At 39.1% G+C, this 16980-nt stretch overlaps 5 protein-coding genes across 5 annotated transcripts; 2 read left to right on the top strand and 3 right to left on the bottom strand.

The window, feature by feature from the left end:
- Positions 1 to 615: 615 nt before the first annotated feature.
- Positions 616 to 1906, bottom strand: LOC101313899 (piriformospora indica-insensitive protein 2-like). The gene is made up of 2 exons (XM_004301034.1): positions 1793 to 1906; positions 616 to 1698 (listed from the first exon to the last, which is right to left on the bottom strand). The coding sequence occupies exons 1-2, from the start codon at positions 1901 to 1903 to the stop codon at positions 616 to 618; spliced, it is 1194 nt and encodes a 397-aa protein (XP_004301082.1). The 5' UTR covers positions 1904 to 1906.
- Positions 1907 to 3000: 1094 nt separating this feature from the next.
- On the top strand, positions 3001 to 7442 carry LOC101295520. Its single transcript, XM_004299196.1, has 7 exons — positions 3001 to 3086; positions 3322 to 3544; positions 4008 to 4131; positions 4240 to 4577; positions 4815 to 5751; positions 6288 to 6466; positions 6637 to 7442. The coding sequence occupies exons 1-7, from the start codon at positions 3001 to 3003 to the stop codon at positions 6733 to 6735; spliced, it is 1986 nt and encodes a 661-aa protein (XP_004299244.1). The 3' UTR covers positions 6736 to 7442.
- LOC101295812 lies at positions 6695 to 8782 on the bottom strand. Its single transcript, XM_004299197.1, has 2 exons — positions 7491 to 8782; positions 6695 to 7184 (listed from the first exon to the last, which is right to left on the bottom strand). Exons 1-2 carry the CDS (start codon positions 8522 to 8524, stop codon positions 7082 to 7084), a joined length of 1137 nt encoding a protein of 378 aa, XP_004299245.1. The 5' UTR covers positions 8525 to 8782; the 3' UTR covers positions 6695 to 7081.
- LOC101296101 (single-stranded DNA-binding protein, mitochondrial-like) lies at positions 8750 to 10486 on the bottom strand. The gene is made up of 4 exons (XM_004299198.1): positions 10176 to 10486; positions 9819 to 10045; positions 9065 to 9165; positions 8750 to 8940 (listed from the first exon to the last, which is right to left on the bottom strand). Exons 1-4 carry the CDS (start codon positions 10401 to 10403, stop codon positions 8864 to 8866), a joined length of 633 nt encoding a protein of 210 aa, XP_004299246.1. The 5' UTR covers positions 10404 to 10486; the 3' UTR covers positions 8750 to 8863.
- A 2378-nt stretch (positions 10487 to 12864) lies between these two features.
- On the top strand, positions 12865 to 15135 carry LOC101313612. Its single transcript, XM_004301033.1, has 4 exons — positions 12865 to 13086; positions 13224 to 13345; positions 14630 to 14812; positions 15030 to 15135. Exons 1-4 carry the CDS (start codon positions 12865 to 12867, stop codon positions 15133 to 15135), a joined length of 633 nt encoding a protein of 210 aa, XP_004301081.1.
- The last annotated feature ends 1845 nt before the right edge of the window (positions 15136 to 16980 follow it).

Here is a 16980-nt window from a genome sequence, read left to right as displayed (position 1 = left end):
GTTATATAGGAGGGGATGGGGTTGAAGTTTGTTGATAGTGGCATAGTGCTGAGAGAAATGTGTGAGGATTCATGGGAGTGAAAAGTGGAGGTAGTGGGGCTTGTGGAGTAAAAAACCTATCTCTTTGACTCGGTACAACTGTTTTTCAAAACATGCTAGGCTGCTGTAAATAAAGGACAACCTTATCCGGTGAATTCTTGTACGTAACAAACTTACTGTGTTTTCTGAAATGAAACGTTAAAAAGATCTGATCTCGGAAGGACTGGTGAAGCTAGCAGAATTGGTACACTGGTGTACTGGTTGTGATCACATGGTAAAGATCATCAGCATATGGGCTACTGAGTACTGAACAAGTTCTTTGACCAAGAAATTACCATTATCTTTTACAGTTTCATAGATATTGTACAACAAGAAAATATTAAGTAGGGTCAAATTTTTGATTCTGATTCCTTCGTACACAAGTATATATATGATAGGTATTGCTTATATTAGAGGAAATTATATGTATTATTTTTCCGACAGGGTAGTAGTTAATATAATAACTTCATTAATTTCATTCTGATGATCTCTATAAGGTTACAATTCATCAAAGAAGAAGAAGAACAAATAACAATACTATAACTTGGAATTTGGAAACTTATCAGAGGAAATAGTTGTTTCTTGCTGGCATGGTTTTACACCATGAGGAACATACTTTGGTGAACTTGATTCAGCCTGGTAACAAAGATTCGGGTTGTTCCAAGCTCCAAATCGCCTCCCCATTTTCCGATAGAACCCTTCTGAGAATTTAACTTCTCCTGTGAAATTGTTTCCATAAAGGTAAAGAGCACCAATGCAAGGCAGAGATTCCAGCCTTGGAGATATTGTACCTGATAGTTTGTTATTGTTAAGCCCCAAAAACCTTAGCCTTTTCATTTCTGCCATGGACTTAGGAATGTGCCCTCTTAAATATGTGCATGAAAGGTCCAAAATTTCCAGCTTGTGTAGATTTTGCCACTGAATTCTGATGAGACTTCCCCCAATTGGATTGTTGGACATCACCAATTGTTTTATAGAAACCATTTCTTCAAGTGACTGAACCAACCAACCTGAAATTTTGTTGCTGCCAAGATCTAGTAGTGTGAGATTCTTTAGCCTTCCAAGCTCTACAGGAAACTTTCCCTCTATCATATTGTTGCTTAAGTCAAGCTTTAGAAGTGAAGTCAAAGATCCTAAAGTCACAGGTAATGAACCAGATAGCTGGTTTCTGCTTGCATCAAGTATCAAAAGCTTAGTCAGTCTTCCAAGACTTGCTGGAATCCTACCAGAAAGATTGTTTCCGGCTAGGACAAGCCGCCTCAAGTGGACTAAATTGCCTATTTGATTAGGCAACTTGCCTTGTAACCCATTTTCTAGCAGCACTAGAGATTGTAGCTTTTTAAGGTAACCAAAAGTGTTTGGAATTCTCCCAATGAGACCAGGGTTTGATCGAAATTCCAAGGATTCTATACTGTTTGAAAGCTTTTCCCAGTTTAAATGGGAAATTGTAATTGGTGAGAGGAAGCAATTGAAGAATGAGAGAACCTTTAAGTGCTTGAGCTTGAACAGATGATGTGAAAACTCTACATTTGGGGTGCAGTGAAGATAGTTGTCGTAAAGCGGTCCAATGTCTATAACAGCAACATACCAGAAACCATTGTACAGATCACAATAAACTCCCTAAGAATCATAAATCATTGATTAGTTTCACAATAGAGGGTTCAATTTATAAACACATTGTAATTGAGTAGTATGTCAAGACTCGAATAAGTACCTGTATCGGAGTCGAGCCACAAGGATCTGGATAGAGATCAGAACCATTCCACCAGTTCCCCACAAAGCCTTGGATGGTAGAGTAAAGGGCTTGTTGCTCTTTTTTCAGCATAGGAGAAAGTGAAACTGAAGGGTCTGCTTGCACTACAAGCAATACAAAAAAGGCGCTGCACCAGAAGAACAAGAGCAGAACAAAAAGCTTCATGGCTGGTATAACTAGTAAAAATGAAGAACTACTACTTGAAAGAATGCTCACAAAGAGAAGTGAAGAAAGCAAGTTTAAAATGAAAAGGGTCAAGTTTTAGGATGACTACAAAAGCAATATCAACAAAAATAGATATGGAGAGCAGTTGGGGGTTAGCTAATTATTTATGGCTGATGAAAGAAAGTAGTGTATACATATATAGGACGGTAAGAGTGCCACAGACTACATGCACATATGATAATATATAGCTAATATAGGCTGCAGTAAAACAATAGTAGACTAGAAATCCAGAATATAGCTTTGTAATCTGCGCTGGATTAAAGGATTATGGGTTATGAAATTCATGGCAGAAGTTTCAGCACTGATTTTTGCAGCAATGCAGAAAGTTTCTATTATTAGAAGAGGCAGGCAGGTAAGCATAGCTTAGCCAGTCATCCAACTAGAACTGTAACAATGGGAGCTTATCATAAAGCAAAGTGCAGGCCTACTACTGCTCATGTCATTTTCTACTACTTTGGCAACTTCCCAAATATTTAGTTTTGGATCAAATTATACTGGCCAAGTCATTCTAATTCTGAGGCTAACTATAAAGTATTCAACCTATTGCTTAGGCTGTAACTAGTAATTTTAAGAAAAATCATAATTTAAATACGTTAAAATCTCGATAAAACTAGACTCAATAAACTTCTCAAAAAAAGAAAAAAAAATATTTCGAAACTGTTCTCTATAGGCTATAGCACACGATTTTTTTACCAAAATCGCATTTTCTTACGTCACACAAATTTGCCTATCCTCGTAAAACAATGTTCAACTACTTCTCGATCTGACAGAACTCGAAAATCAGGATGTAATTTCAGCAAAGGCCATCTTTAGGTTACCCGGCCCAATATCTTGTAGCCCATTTGTAGACGAAACGGAGGAGCCGACTCGAATCGGATCCTCTACACGGAGGCTTTTGCTATCTTGGGAGGCTGCTGCTGAGTTTCTCTCAACTCTGAAACAAAATGGCGAAAGATTCCGAGAAGAGGTTCAATTCCGTCATGGACAAGCTCTTCTACGCTCCCAGACCTTCGCCGAGCTCCACCTCCAGGTTCGTTCACTTTCGCTGTCCTCCGCTCACACTTGTCTTTAGGTTTCCGAGGCTCGGCGGAGCTCACAGAATCGCCGCCTCGGTTTTTGATTCAAGAACTGAATAGAAAAAACATAGATGAAGAAAACTTAGCTAGCTAGGTTTGGATCATGATCTTGTTGCATATATGAAGAAAATTTAGCTGGAAAATATTAGGTGAATGATATGAGCTTTGTTGATGTTGTTGTTTCGACAGTTCATCGAGTCTAGAAGCATCGAGAGGTAAGAAGCGAGCACATCCGTCGTCTGCATTGGCGCTGGTGGAGCCGAAATCGAGAGGTGTTAGAGAGCAGGGGTTTCGGCATTGCTCAGCTCCGGCTTCACCGTCTCAGCCACCGGTGTGTAGGCCGTGGGACCGAGGGGATCTTATGAGGAGAGTAGCTACATTTAAGTCTATGACTTGGTTTGCAAAGCCGAAGGTTAGGATTCTTCTATGCAGTGATTTCATAGCTAGCAGAGTTAGCTTTAAATGTTGTACTCTTTAGGTTTAGTGAGTCATTTGCGATGGAGCTAGTATATAGTTTGTTTTTATAATGCTGCGACTAGCTCGAATCTAGTGTTGTAAAACCAGGAAACAAATTCACAAATCATATATATTTGGTAGTTTAGTTTGGTTTTGACTATTTGTCGAACTGAGCTTCACATAGAGTCGGTTATAGTTTGATGAACTGCTTCTTTGAACATGTAATATGCAACCTCTCAGTCGTCTAATCTGAACTCCCTTTTTGTGTCATTTTTGATGTTAGTAGAGGTTACTACTAAGTCCATTTTCCCCACCTTAGATGTCTTAAGGCTATATTTTTACTTTTGATGAATTGATATTTGATACCTTGGACACTTCATTCTTTCTGGCTAGAGAATAATACTTCAAGTTTTTAACAGGTGGTAAGTGCTTTAAATTGTGCCAGGAGAGGTTGGATCAACATAGATGTGGATATAATAGCCTGTGAATCATGTGGGGCACGCCTTTTGTTTTCTACTCCATCATCTTGGAATCAACAGCAAGGCATGTTTCTTTACACTAAGTATCAATTAAATCGGTGCTGTAAGTTATGCAGCAATATTTGGTTATATACATACTAAACAAAGGCTATTTCTTGTCTCCTTTTTTCAGTTGAGAAAGCAGCTTTGGTATTTAGTTTAAAGCTGGAAAATGGACATAAAATGCTTTGTCCATGGATTGACAATGCCTGTGATGAAAAGCTGGCAGAGTTCCCACCTACACCACCTCCAATTTTAGTGGATAAGTTTAAAGAGCGATGCTCTGTGATTTTACAACTTCCGGTTCTTCCTGTGATTTCTTCTTCAACCATTCAGTACATGAAATGCCCTCAGCTTGATCAATTTCTTGGACATACTTCGATATTTTTTGGCAATGGGTCTGCTGAAATTTCTAGAATAGAACACTCTGATGATGAAGGCAGTGCAGAGTCTGCTAAGTTGTATTATCAGGTTTGTGCTTGTTATATATCTGTCCTAATTGTTTTGCATGTTGTGTTGAAAGTTTTGATATATCAGCTTGTCTTTTGTTATTGCTTATAATTTACTTGTATTGAGATAGCGAGTACTTTTGTCACTGTTAGTTCTGATCTTCTTACTTCACTTAAACAATTTTTCCTTCTTACTACTGATTTTATAGCATTCTTGCTTTCTTAAGCAGACATGTGATGTTTTGAAGTATTTGTGCAGGCACAGAAGATTATAAGCTTATGCGGCTGGGAACCTCGCTCACTACCTTATATTGTCGACTCTGGGAAGAGGTTGAATCAGTCTACAGCAAAGGAAAATGTTTTGAGTTCTTCTCATTTAGCTGCTAACAGCCAATATCCTATCATCAGTGTGCAATCTGCTAGTAATCATGACCTAATTGAGGAAAATGAAACTTTCAGCAGTTCTAGTGCTCTACAGTCTGAGTCCAATTCTGTGGTATTAGATTGCAAGCTTTGTGGAGCTAGTGTAGGATTATGGGCGTTCACTACCGTTCCACGGCCTGTTGAGTTATTTCATTTAGTTGGATATGCAGAAGAAAATTCTGGAACTCATCCTGGAACCAATGATTCAAGCACTGAAAGTCATCTTGCTGGCTCAGATGGTGCAACATCGTCAAAGGATAGATTTTCAAATTTAAATTTGACAATTGCTGGGGGTCCCACACCAACAAAACAGAACTTTAAAGCAAAGATCTCCTTACCTGTTATTGGCCAGAATTTAAGAGCTCAGTTTTCATATAACTCTGAATTCAGAGACTGTTTATCTGTTAATCAAGAAGACATGCAATCTGGACCCCAAAAAGAGAACCTGCTTCAGGGGGGAGAATGCTACCTAGAAAATGCAGCAAATAGTGCATTGGAGAATTCAGAAGTCAGGGACCCTGGTCATCCTACATCACCTGGTGCCAACAACGCATATGAAGGCAGTGAAGACAACAATAACTTGCTGGTGATGGCTTCTAGCAATGGAAATTTGTTAGATTCAGGAACAGTTGTGGAGCACAGGCAGATTCAAGAATCTCCATGTGCTCCGTCTAGCTTGCAAACCAGTGCAGTTGCCCATTGCACCTCAAACCATGAAGGTAGTGGAGAGAAACTGCTGATTCCTGTAAACAAGGAACTTGTGGCATGCAGTGGTAAGCATTTTTCTGACCAGTAGAATGCATAGTAGTATACTTGTTTTGAATTATAAATCTACTTGTAATATACTTGGCCCAACTGTTTTAGCTTTCTTACTTGTTGTAGATCAACTGTTGGCTGATGTTAGCGGACGGCTTAGTAAGTTTGGTGGTCAACTGCAATGTTAGAAGATTTGTTAACCTGATAGTTAATACCTTAAGATTCTTTTTAAGTTGCATTTAGTAGCATGACCGGACAGTAAGACACATTGATAAGGTATCTTTCGGGAAAGTGAAAATCATGCAGACGAAATAAGTCCATCATCTTTGGACAAAAACTTCTACTGTCCAGTTTTTGGTTTTGTCTGGATATATCTCATGACATTTAGAAGCATAGACATAGACCCTCTAATACTCCCTCATTGACTATATCAGAAATGGGTGTAACTGATTTGCTTTGTCTATTCATCTAGATCGTAAGCAAGCATCACTCATTGACTGTTTGTATGTCATCAGAACTGGGTCTAAATGATTTGTTTTGTCTATTTGTCTAGGGAAAGATCTTAAGCATGCATCACCAGGTGGCACGATGGAGTTTGATTCTATTAAGCAGCATAGACATTTCTGCCCCTGGATTGCATCAACAGGTAATGGAGTACCTGGATGGAAACAAACACTGTTGGCTTTACAACGTCAAGAAGGGTGTTCTCCTTCATCTGCATCCATAATCAAGGTACTTCTGAAGCCAACTTAAACTGTACTATTGAAGCCTTCCTAACACATGCACGCATCTTTGCACACACGATTGCGTACATGTCTCTGTGTTTTGCATGTATATTTTGGGTTTGTTGTACAACTTTTTACTGAGAAGAATAATCATATAACCGATGATCATTTGTACAGGTCGATGACCCCATTACTTCGATTAGAAATCTGTTCATGTCTCCATCTCCGAAAAGAATGAAGCCCACACTTTCAACAACCCGGAGTCCACAACAATAGCTGATTGGTTATTTTGCTGCTTGAGAAAGGGTCCCCAAGCAGGTCCAGAAGTGTTGTGATTATGATATTGAAGTAGACTGTAGCCTCCCAATTGAAAGCCAAGTTGTACAAGATTAGACCTATGACTTTCCTTTGATACCTTTCCTGCCAGAGTGTAGCTCGGGCATTACAGACATCAAACTGTGGCATTCACCTGGTCGATTAAGCAACTTACGATTTGAAGAAACATGGTATATAGGTTTTTGAGAGATTGAAGCTGATTTGACCAAGACAAGATTATTGAATGTATCGCCTGGAAGTCTCTTACAAAAATTTAGAACAAAAAATAGGGCTGGGAAGTGTTCTTTTACTGCATCAGGCCACAGTTTGTGACAACTACCTTGGCGTAAGGGCGGTTGAATCCTCTTTCTGCCACAACAGCTCTCTTATCTCCAATCAGCTTGGCCACCCTGCCAGCAAAACAGCAATTGCTTGTTAGTGTATAACTGTATCATTACAAATGTGGAAGTCTGGGAGGATTGGAAGGTAAGAAGCTGCAGATGGTTTAGTTCTTATGTCATTGTACTGTGCTTCGTTAATTCCTATATCTGTTTTGAAAAGGTCGTGATACACTAATTTTGATCACTCGTTATGAGTGGTATGTGTTTGCGAAGAGCGGAAATTTTCTTATGTTTGCTCACGTTTTTTCTATATAAAGTTGTTGTGGCGTAACATGTGTATGCTTATATGGAGATATAGAGTTGAGGCACACTCACCTAAAATAAGGTGAACTGGTGTTCTCTTGCACGGTCTTCACCTGGCCAAGCCTCTCCACAACCTCCATACCTTCCAAAACTCTTCCAACCACCAAAGCCGAAGCATCGAGCTCCGGTGAATCTTTGGTAGAAATCACAAACTCAGTTCCGTTCGGGGCCGTACCAACCTCCTCTTGATCAAACTCCAGCTTCCCTTTCCGCGCAACCAGTTTGGTTTTCGGGGGTGGTTTTGAAGGGTCTCTCACAATAATGCCCACAGTGCCAGCCTTGTTCTTGATTCCTGGACACTTTTCATATAAACTCTCCCGCTCTTCAATGAGCTTATCAACAGCCAAACTGCTTCCTGTGCTCTTTGCGAGCTCAGCGTCTACACCATAAGACCTCACTCCACCATGTTGCACATAGCTGGGCGTAATTTTGATAAACTCTTTCCTTCTGTAGCTCACCCCAGCAGCTCCGCTGACAAGGTTTCGAAATCGAGCAGCTCCAAAAGGAGCTTCATCTTCTTGTAGCCCGATGACAATGCGGCCAATAGGTTCTCCATCAATTGAGATATCAAGAAATGCACGCTTTGTTGGGGTCTTATCACCGCAAGTAGGAGTAGCGTTTGAGCTTTGTTCTTGTGCATTGCTACTGCTATCAACCACGTTTGTACTTCCTTCCTGTGCATTGCTACTGCCATCAACCACGTTTGAACCGTCTTCCTGTGCATTGCTACTCCTCTCAACAATGCCACTGCCATCAACCACGTTTGAAGTTTGTTCTTGTGCATCAATACTGCCATCAACCACGTCCTCCTCGGCTTCTGCTTCAGACGGTAGGAAAACTTCGATGCTTTGCGAACCCAGGAGGAGAAGTAACAGAGAGTTGCTTCGAATTGCAAGTTCTCTACGTGATAGCTTACAGCATTGTTTGATGGAACGAAAAGATGAAGTAGGTACGCCTGGGACTTGTATAACGGGTGGTGGCGATTGCGGCGTCGGAGGATGAAGGCATTGAGTGGAGGACTGCAAGAATTTTGGGATTTGTAACATGGCGAAGGAGTCTGTTTTTCCCTGGGTTTAGTAGTTAATATGAAATTTCGGCCACTGAGCTCTATTTCCTCTTGCTTTTTGGGTGTGGAGATTACGTGGATAAGAAAGATCCAAGGCCTATCCAAATGTATTGGAATGCCTCATTTTTGTGGCACTAAGAAACCCGGACAGCCTTATGGGGACCCATCATATGATTTGAGAACCCAGAATAGTAGGAAAGCGTTTAACAGGATTCACTCGGTCTAAATTACTTGAAGAGTTGAAGCACCAGAACAGAATATCAATTACAAAAGTACAAATATCAATCTAAAACCTCTGATACAGCTTAGAACAAAACTATCAGTAGTAGCCAACACCTCTGATCCCTTTTACTGCTGGCTCAGCAATATTTCCATTACCCAAAAACACAAGGCGACCTGCAAATTACAGAAACGAGTATTAACACGAAGAAAAAGCGAAAATGTAAATGCAAAATAGTAAGAATCAATATAGGTGAGTAAGCAGATCATAAATGCAAAGTTGAATTAGACAAGTGCATACCATTTTTCCGAACAGCAATCTCTCTAACTCGTCGTACAAGCCCAGTTACTGGGTCAGTGAAGATTTTGGTCTCTAGATTGCCTTCCACATATATAATTGAACTGCAAAAAAGGAAAACTTGGAGTCAATTCATTATTGCCAGCTAAGAGTTCGTTAGAAATCTTCAATTCAAAAGAAAGAAACTAATATTTCACAATCAAGGAAAGCAGCAGAACATGATCAAACTGAAGATGAAGCAGCAGCAGGAGAACATTAACATTTTCTTGAAATTAATGAAAGAAGACACTCAAAATGTAACGAGTTGCCTAATAATGTCAATTGCAACCTTAGACCACAAGCCAATGAAGTAATGGAGCAATATTTCAATTCAATACATAGATTTCCATGACAGATGCTCACATCATAAGGTTCCACATTACTACATCCCCTAACCCGCCCCCATCTACCTTTCGTTCCCATTGCAAACTTGTTACATCCTGCAACTGAAGTACTCTCATCACATCTCCACTCAATTTTTTTTCATCCCATTTCAATTTTAATACCAAAAAATCAGCCTAATACTTCCAATTTATAGGCCGATGCAAACACTATTGTAGCGAAAAGTTTTGCTACTTTCACTTCTGTTAGTCAAGAAAGAGCCTATTCAGCCATTCAACTATTCGTGCGGAAAAGAGTAAAACAATGCATCACAGATAATCGGAACGGAAAACAAATGGAGGCATGAACTAAGCTAAAGAAAGAAGCATTCTCTCACCCAGGCGGAGCATTCTGCACCGCAATCTTGCCGAGCCTCTCCGGATAAACACAAACCCTGTGCCACTGCACCTCACAGCGGTTGGCATACTCCGTCGGGCTCTCAGTTTGCAAAGGCCTCCGGTTGTTTCGAATCCCGCCGGTCCCAAGTGAGAACATGGTCACCGCCGCCCCACTCTTCAGTATCTTCTGCATCGGAGTCTGCCCCACCTGCCCTACCAGTATCGCCTAATACCAAACAGCAATCAAAACCCTAAACCCTAAATTCGAATTGAACCAAAAAAGCTTAATCAAAACCCTAAACCCTGAAAATTGAATTGAAGGAGATGCCCCGAAAATGGTGGCGCGTGAAATGTACCTTGTAAATGCCGACGTCGACGCCTTTCTCGAGCGGCTGGTTGCGGAAAACACGGCGGGTCGGGTCGGGCCGTGATTCGGACTCTAGGTCCGGAGTGACGGGCTTGTCTGAGTCGGAGCTATCTGAGGAGGAGGAGGCGGTGGTGCAGAAGCGCGTGAAGAGCACGCTGTTGGGGTTTGAGTGGTAGAGAGAGCGAAAGAGGAGTAGTCTCCTTGAGAGAGAAGCCATGGAGGACGACCAGATATTTTCAGAGAGCAGAAAATGAAGCTCTGGCTTGAAGAGGTTTTGGGAAGCTTAAACCCTTTGGTGGTGGTGAGAAATGGGTTTTGGGAAAACTGAAATTTTGACCCGAGCCCAATTACTTTTGGGCCTCTATTTTGGTAGAAATGGATCGAGCAGTTTACTTGAAGACTATGAAACTTTCCTCCACATAGCTCAGCTTTCCTATCTTGGATAGTAAAAACACTTTAATCTTTGTAATGTTATTGCGTTGATAATGGTATGCATAGATACTATCACTAAACGAGACGTTCTAAATTCAAACCGTAAGTTCTCAAGAAATCTTAACTTACAAGTAACAACCATACATAAATTAATACGTATGACAAGAGTGTTTTATTATAGATTACATGACAAGATATCTCAAACATCTCAACTCTCGAACATGTTTTCTTATGAAATTTACGGGCCGTAAAATTCGGAAACATAGGGTTTGATAACATGCATCTGCATGGTGAATTTTTTTTCTTTCTCTAGAAGATATAACGCTATGTGGTACTTTAAAAAGGTGGAGTAGTGAAAAATGGTGGGTATGGAATGAAGCCGGAAACGGATCTAAGGTTTTGACTGGGATTTGGGATTTCAATGTCGACTGACTGACTGAGAGACTGAGTTTAAATTAGGGTAATTTGGGTAGTTTGTAAACCAAATTGAGTTGGGGTGTGTTAATAGCAAAAAATGGTGTGTTAATAGCAACACCCTCTTTGTAATGTTATTGCGTTGATAATGGTATGCTAAATTGTTTGTAAATTGTATGCAAGTGCCTTACACGCATAGTAATTTGACATGTTTAGAGAGAACCACAAACGCATAAGATACCATCATTAAACTAGATATTTTAAAATTCAAACCATAAATTCTTAAGAATGTTTAACTTACAGGTAACAATTATACATACATTAATACGTACAATAGAAATCAAACATTTAAGAACAAGAGTGTTTTATTATAGATTACATGACAAGATATCTCAATTCTCAAACATCTCAACTCTCGAACATGTTTTTCTATGAAATTTACGGGCAATAAAATTCGGAAACATAGGGTTCGATAACATGCATCTGCATAGTGAGTTTTTTTCTTTCTCTAGAAGAAATAACGCTACGTGGTACTTAGGGTCCAGCAATACATCGCAGCACATGAAAAGTGTCAGATGAAGCCAAGCAAGACCTCCAAAAACTGAAGTCATTGGCAGCTGCTGATATGGATTCTACTTCCTTTATTTGCTATCGTATATATTATCGTCTGCTGAGGCTCAGTAGTAGTTTATGGATTTGATGCAAATAATATTATCAGGGCAGCAAAGGAAGGAAGGAAGCGTCACCAAAAATTGGTGCAGTTGGAACCCACAACAATGAGGACAAACAGGAATATTATACATATGCAGCAAGAAACCAACAAAGGAGACAATGACTGAAATCCAGAACCTGCTTATGACATGATCGCTTTTCTCTCGTCATTTCCGGACTTTTGAACACTCAAACCTAGCACCACTCGTTCATTCTTGATTTCTTGCTATCATTTTCTTTCAAATTTTAACATTTTAATTAGTTACTAGATTAAAGGATCATATTGTTATGGTTTACAGAATTCAAGGGATGAAAACTCAGAAAGTTAATTTGAATTTTAATTTGATCGAGTCAATTTTGGATGTAATTCCAGGAAGGGTTTTGATTTTTGAAAGAAATTAGAATCCATATTTGTAGGTGTAAAGATCCTAAATAATCACTAATAGGCACGATACAATTTGAAATTCCAAAACAGCTTTCATATTTCAAGTATAATGCACAAGAAATCTTCATCAAATCATAACAAAATCCTCTGCCAAAGTCAAATGCTATCACAGGCCAATTATATATTAATTTGTAACTTAAAAACAGAAAAATCATTTGAAAGGCTATGATAATCTTCAGGCTTGTGTTATTTTTCGATCAAAAATATAAGATGATCTGAAAATCCTAAAACCAATGGAGAAATACAATAGTGCTCCACTAGAACATTTTGACATCTCATTCAAAGGACCATATTTTGTTATTAGCAGCAAATACATTTTATGATAATTTGTTTTGTAATTTGTAATATTATTGAATTGTTGTTTTCATTTCCGTATTTATTGGATTATATCTGGTCATGTCCCTCAAATATATATGGTACTCTTTTGGCCATATTAATCAATGACCTCATAGTAAATATAGTAATGTACGCTTAATCACCACACTAATTATTTAATTAGCATCATCTATGGGGTGAGTCAGTAGTAGCAGCAATGTGATTGATAGTGATTGATTGATATTTGATCCACAAAATCATACCAATTTAAAAGAACCATAGACAGACAACTTTCACAAACACTCACACATAATCTGTGTTTGCAAAGAGAAAGGGGGGAGAGAAACAAGAGGGTGTGGTTATGGATGTGAGGAGAATAGTAGTGGTAGTTGAAGATGTTGAAGCAGCAAGAACAGCTCTGAAATGGGCACTCCAAAACCTCATTCGATTTGGGGACTTCATTACTCTTCTCCATGTCTTCCCAAGTTCAAGGTCCAAGAACAAGAACAAAACCAGGCTTCTGAGATTGAAAGGGTTCAGACTTGCCCTCTCTTTCAAGGACATCTGCGACTCCTTCCCCAATGTAAGCAAGCAAAGTTGGGATTCTTCAAAGTTGCAAACTTTAAGTGTATATTTAGGTACCCATTTCAGATACATAGTTGCCCATTTGATTAATTTTTACGATCAAACCAGTGTATGTGATGATTGATGCCAATACAGACAAAGGTTGAAATGGTTGTGACAGAAGGAGATGATGAAGGGAAGAAGATTGCAGCAATGGTGAGGGAGATTGGGGCTTCTGAGCTCGTTCTTGGACTCCATGATCACAGCTTTCTCTACAAGTAAGTTAATTTTGAATGAACATTTGGTTAGCAAATTTGACTAGAAGGATATGATGAGTTTGATTTTCATTATTATTGTTGAGATGTTTTCTGGGGTTGTTGATGGTGGGATAAGAATTCAATGCAGAATGGGAAGCAGTCACAGATTAGATGACCTTCCTAGGAAGGTCCAGTTCTACAAGAAAGAACTAGTCAAACTGACAGAGAGGTTTAGGTGAATCAATTCACATTATTTACTGAACCCATGAAAAACTTTTTTTTTACCCTCCTATTCTTATTACTTATTAGGATGTAGCGCAGTACCATATGATTTAGTGACAGAATCTCGTATTCGTAAGCATTGATGAAACTTTCTAGCAACATCATGGTCTGGGTGGGAAATGGGGACCTGTATGGTTCATTTGAGTGACCATGCATGTGTTATGTTGGTGATATAAGATAGATACTCACAAGCTTTTAGGGCTCCACTTTTATTTGAGATAGATATACTCATTTAATTTTTTTATTTTTTGGTTACAATATACTCATTTATTTTTGGGCATCTTCTTCAGTGAATCAAAACACCTCTTTTGGTTATTGACAATGACTCATCCTAGGCAAAAGATTCAGAAATGTGAGCCTTGTTAGGCAGATGCTATATTCCATAGTGCTATTTAGCCTATTCTAAACTTTGTGTATATTCACCTGATTATTTAATTTCAACTTATGCTCCCCTTTCATTTTATCCATCAAACTATATAGTGTCTCAATGTTTGCACACACATGCATGTACATATTATAAGTTTAGTAGTTTAGGTAGATCTGTCCTCTGTTTTGGAAATTACATAGCTTTGGAATATTTACCTGCTATGCTTGATATTTTTAATCCTTATTAAGTACTGTTTATTCTAATAAAATGCAAGCACCCAGCGCTTGCAAGTTAAAATAGGGTAATTGACAAATAATACCTGCTAGATTAGACTTTCATTTCAAAAATGGCTTTAGTCCTGATACAAAAACCAATTTCATGGAAGTTGAGACATTGTTTAAGACCATGTACTAATCATATTAAAAAGATGCTACCGGCTTAAACATGCAGAACACAAATTCTTTCTTTATAGTTTATATAAGATTCTTGTCATTTACTAGATAAAATGGTTCAGAAAGATTTGGGAATCCAATATGAGGCAGACTACTTTTTATCTATGATTGCAATGTTTGGATCCTTGTGAAGTATTTAGGTTTATTGAGGAACAGAAAATGATACAACTCAAGGCAGTGTTTTTATTCATCTGGTTTATTTAGGTTGGCAATGGCCCAAGGCAGCAATATTGCAAACAACTTCATGAATTGCAGAGTCCTAGCCATCAAGCAACCACCTTCTTCACCATTGAAGATCAACAAGGGCAGTGCTCCTACTGCAGCAACACCAGTCTTGGACAGTTCAACCAACTTAGACTTTTCGCAGATTGATGTCGCCGGTTTACAGTAAGCCCTCTGTATTGACCACATTTGATGATTGATGATCAATTGTTCATATATCCTTCCTAATTTCATAGTTTATTGGTTTCTTACAACGCAAGCAATACTTCTGTGCTGCGAGTTTTATTCAAGTATATGCATGCTGCTTTCTCTCATCACTCAGACTTGGGTTATAAGTAACAGTCTCAGCCATGGCATTTAATTTTTTGTATATGAATTGCAGGATTCCTGATGTGCCTCCACCAAAAATTCCATACAAAATCTGCCCAAACCCTTATGCCATCATCTGGAAATCAAGGAGGGGAAGAAGAAGGAACTCAAGGAAGTAGTCTAGCAAGTAGTGAAGTGGTTGAAAGGCATTAGCATCAGTTACTGTTTTATAATCTTATTTGAAAGCTAGGCAGGGAGCAGGTTCAGCTGATTGAGCCTCACTTTGGGCACAGAAAATTGATTGATTTGGGGGCACAGCGTGGGTTCTGCTACAACCTCAATTATTAGTTTTTTTTTTTTTTTCTTTGATCTCACATAACACACACCCACATACACAAATCACAAACAAATAGTAGTGGAATTATTGACATCATGTACATTTTGTGATTTTGAGTTTTATAACACCTAGTTATGTCATCTTTTTTTTTTGTCAACAAGTTAGAGATGAATCTAAGTGACCACATAAATGAGGTGTCTCCAACTAAACATGTGAACAACCTAGAAGGTGGGCTCGTGTTTTCTTATGAAATGACAAATTTGTAATTTGGTAAGTCTATGTTCTAGCTAGTTTGGTGTGACTTATGAGGTGTAACTCTTTTCATTATGTGTGAGATAATCTGGGTGAACAGCCCGGTGTGTGATTAAGGTATCTCACCAATTATTGAGTGTATTATTATTAGATAAGGTCTTTTATAACAAAAAAAGACACTATAAGTAACTTGAGACTTGATAATAATAATGCAAAAACATCACCAACTCGGAATATAACATAATAAAACCATACAACCTTGCCACTTGAAACCTCTGATGCTAATTGACCAAGAGATTCATGTTTGATCACATTTTGAGTACTTTCAGATCAGTTCATGCTTAAACATTTGTGCGAACACATTTTGAGAGTTGGTTTATATATTTTATTATAGCAATGTGAAATTTCAAACTTGAGAGCTAGGGTTCCTCAAACTCCTTCAGATCTCTGTTATTGCGGAATTCTAGTATAAAGGATTGTGGGTTCTGGGTGTTCATTTTTGCCCTTGCCTCATTTGGCGGGAAATGATAGCTTGGGCTAGAAGAGTATAAGGCTGGGCCGATGAGGCCAGATAGCCCAATCCAGTGCTCTATATAACAGTTGGGCCTGGTGCTCATCAATTAGTGACCAACTTCAACTTGCTCAAGCCGGCGAAGCCTAAACCAAGCCCAGCAGGTAAAGCCGATCAATCAGTTTCGCTTGGCTACTTGCTACCTCTCTCTCTCTCTCCCTCTGTCCGAATCTGAGCGTTTACTTTTTTGAAGTTTCATCCCTATCTTCCTTTCTTGGTTTCTCTCCTCTTGATCTGAGCGAGCGAGTGAGTCAGAAGCTCAGAGGCGTCGCTCGCGGCTCTGCTCGAGAAAAAAAAACCAGGCTCACAAATTCAAAGAAGCTCAGCTGGTAGCTCATCCCCCATCCACACCCACACCTCCTCTTTCTTCGTTCGGCTCCGATCCGGCTCACTCTCCGCGCCGATCCGATTCCATTTTTCCAGCTTCCACCTCTCTCTATTTCCCTCCATTTTTTTAGCTCTTCCTTCTCACCCTCATCCTTCCAACGAAACCAGCTCCTACCCTTCTTCTTCTTCTTCTTCATCTATTACAATTTCTGTGAACGGAGATTGCCAAGTAACAGTAAATAAAGATGGACTGGACTTCAAGTAACGCTTTCAAAAATTTCAAAGGTAAACTTCCTTACTACTGGTAATAAATAATGGTGTGTTCTATATGTAGTTGGAGATAGTAGAGTGGACAATGCTTATCAATTTGAATAGGGTCTAGGGTGTAAAGTGTGTAGCATTCAAGTGTTGTGATTTGTTGCTGTGTGCAGCAGATGTGGAACCCAAGTCCATTATGGAAATGGGAGTCATTCCCCACATTGATGCAGGTGATATTGGTTTGGGGTCTTCTTCTGACAAGGGCAATGCTGCTACTCC

This window comes from Fragaria vesca, linkage group LG5 (genome assembly GCF_000184155.1).
Source record: "Fragaria vesca subsp. vesca linkage group LG5, FraVesHawaii_1.0, whole genome shotgun sequence".
NCBI classification, from domain to species: domain Eukaryota; kingdom Viridiplantae; phylum Streptophyta; class Magnoliopsida; order Rosales; family Rosaceae; genus Fragaria; species Fragaria vesca.
This window is presented reverse-complemented; position numbering and strand designations above follow the sequence as displayed.

What these genes read in the sequence shown, in the direction of transcription:
- LOC101313899 (XM_004301034.1), bottom strand. Translation starts at nt 1,903, where the DNA reads ATGCTGAAAAAAGAGCAACAAGCCCTTTACTCTACCATCCAAGGCTTT. An exon ending in GTGGCTCGACTCCGATACAG is followed by an intron (nt 1,699 to 1,792) that starts GTACTTATTCGA and finishes TATGATTCTTAG; the next exon opens with GGAGTTTATTGTGATCTGTA.
- LOC101295520 (XM_004299196.1), top strand. Translation starts at nt 3,001, where the DNA reads ATGGCGAAAGATTCCGAGAAGAGGTTCAATTCCGTCATGGACAAGCTC. An exon ending in TCGCCGAGCTCCACCTCCAG is followed by an intron (nt 3,087 to 3,321) that starts GTTCGTTCACTT and finishes TTGTTTCGACAG; the next exon opens with TTCATCGAGTCTAGAAGCAT. An exon ending in CATCTGCATCCATAATCAAG is followed by an intron (nt 6,467 to 6,636) that starts GTACTTCTGAAG and finishes TCATTTGTACAG; the next exon opens with GTCGATGACCCCATTACTTC.
- LOC101295812 (XM_004299197.1), bottom strand. Translation starts at nt 8,524, where the DNA reads ATGTTACAAATCCCAAAATTCTTGCAGTCCTCCACTCAATGCCTTCAT. An exon ending in ACCAGTTCACCTTATTTTAG is followed by an intron (nt 7,185 to 7,490) that starts GTGAGTGTGCCT and finishes TTTTGCTGGCAG; the next exon opens with GGTGGCCAAGCTGATTGGAG.
- LOC101296101 (XM_004299198.1), bottom strand. Translation starts at nt 10,403, where the DNA reads ATGGCTTCTCTCTCAAGGAGACTACTCCTCTTTCGCTCTCTCTACCAC. An exon ending in GTGCAGAATGCTCCGCCTGG is followed by an intron (nt 9,166 to 9,818) that starts GTGAGAGAATGC and finishes CCTTTTTTGCAG; the next exon opens with TTCAATTATATATGTGGAAG. An exon ending in GATTGCTGTTCGGAAAAATG is followed by an intron (nt 8,941 to 9,064) that starts GTATGCACTTGT and finishes TGTAATTTGCAG; the next exon opens with GTCGCCTTGTGTTTTTGGGT.
- LOC101313612 (XM_004301033.1), top strand. Translation starts at nt 12,865, where the DNA reads ATGGATGTGAGGAGAATAGTAGTGGTAGTTGAAGATGTTGAAGCAGCA. An exon ending in TCTGCGACTCCTTCCCCAAT is followed by an intron (nt 13,087 to 13,223) that starts GTAAGCAAGCAA and finishes ATGCCAATACAG; the next exon opens with ACAAAGGTTGAAATGGTTGT. An exon ending in GATCACAGCTTTCTCTACAA is followed by an intron (nt 13,346 to 14,629) that starts GTAAGTTAATTT and finishes TGGTTTATTTAG; the next exon opens with GTTGGCAATGGCCCAAGGCA.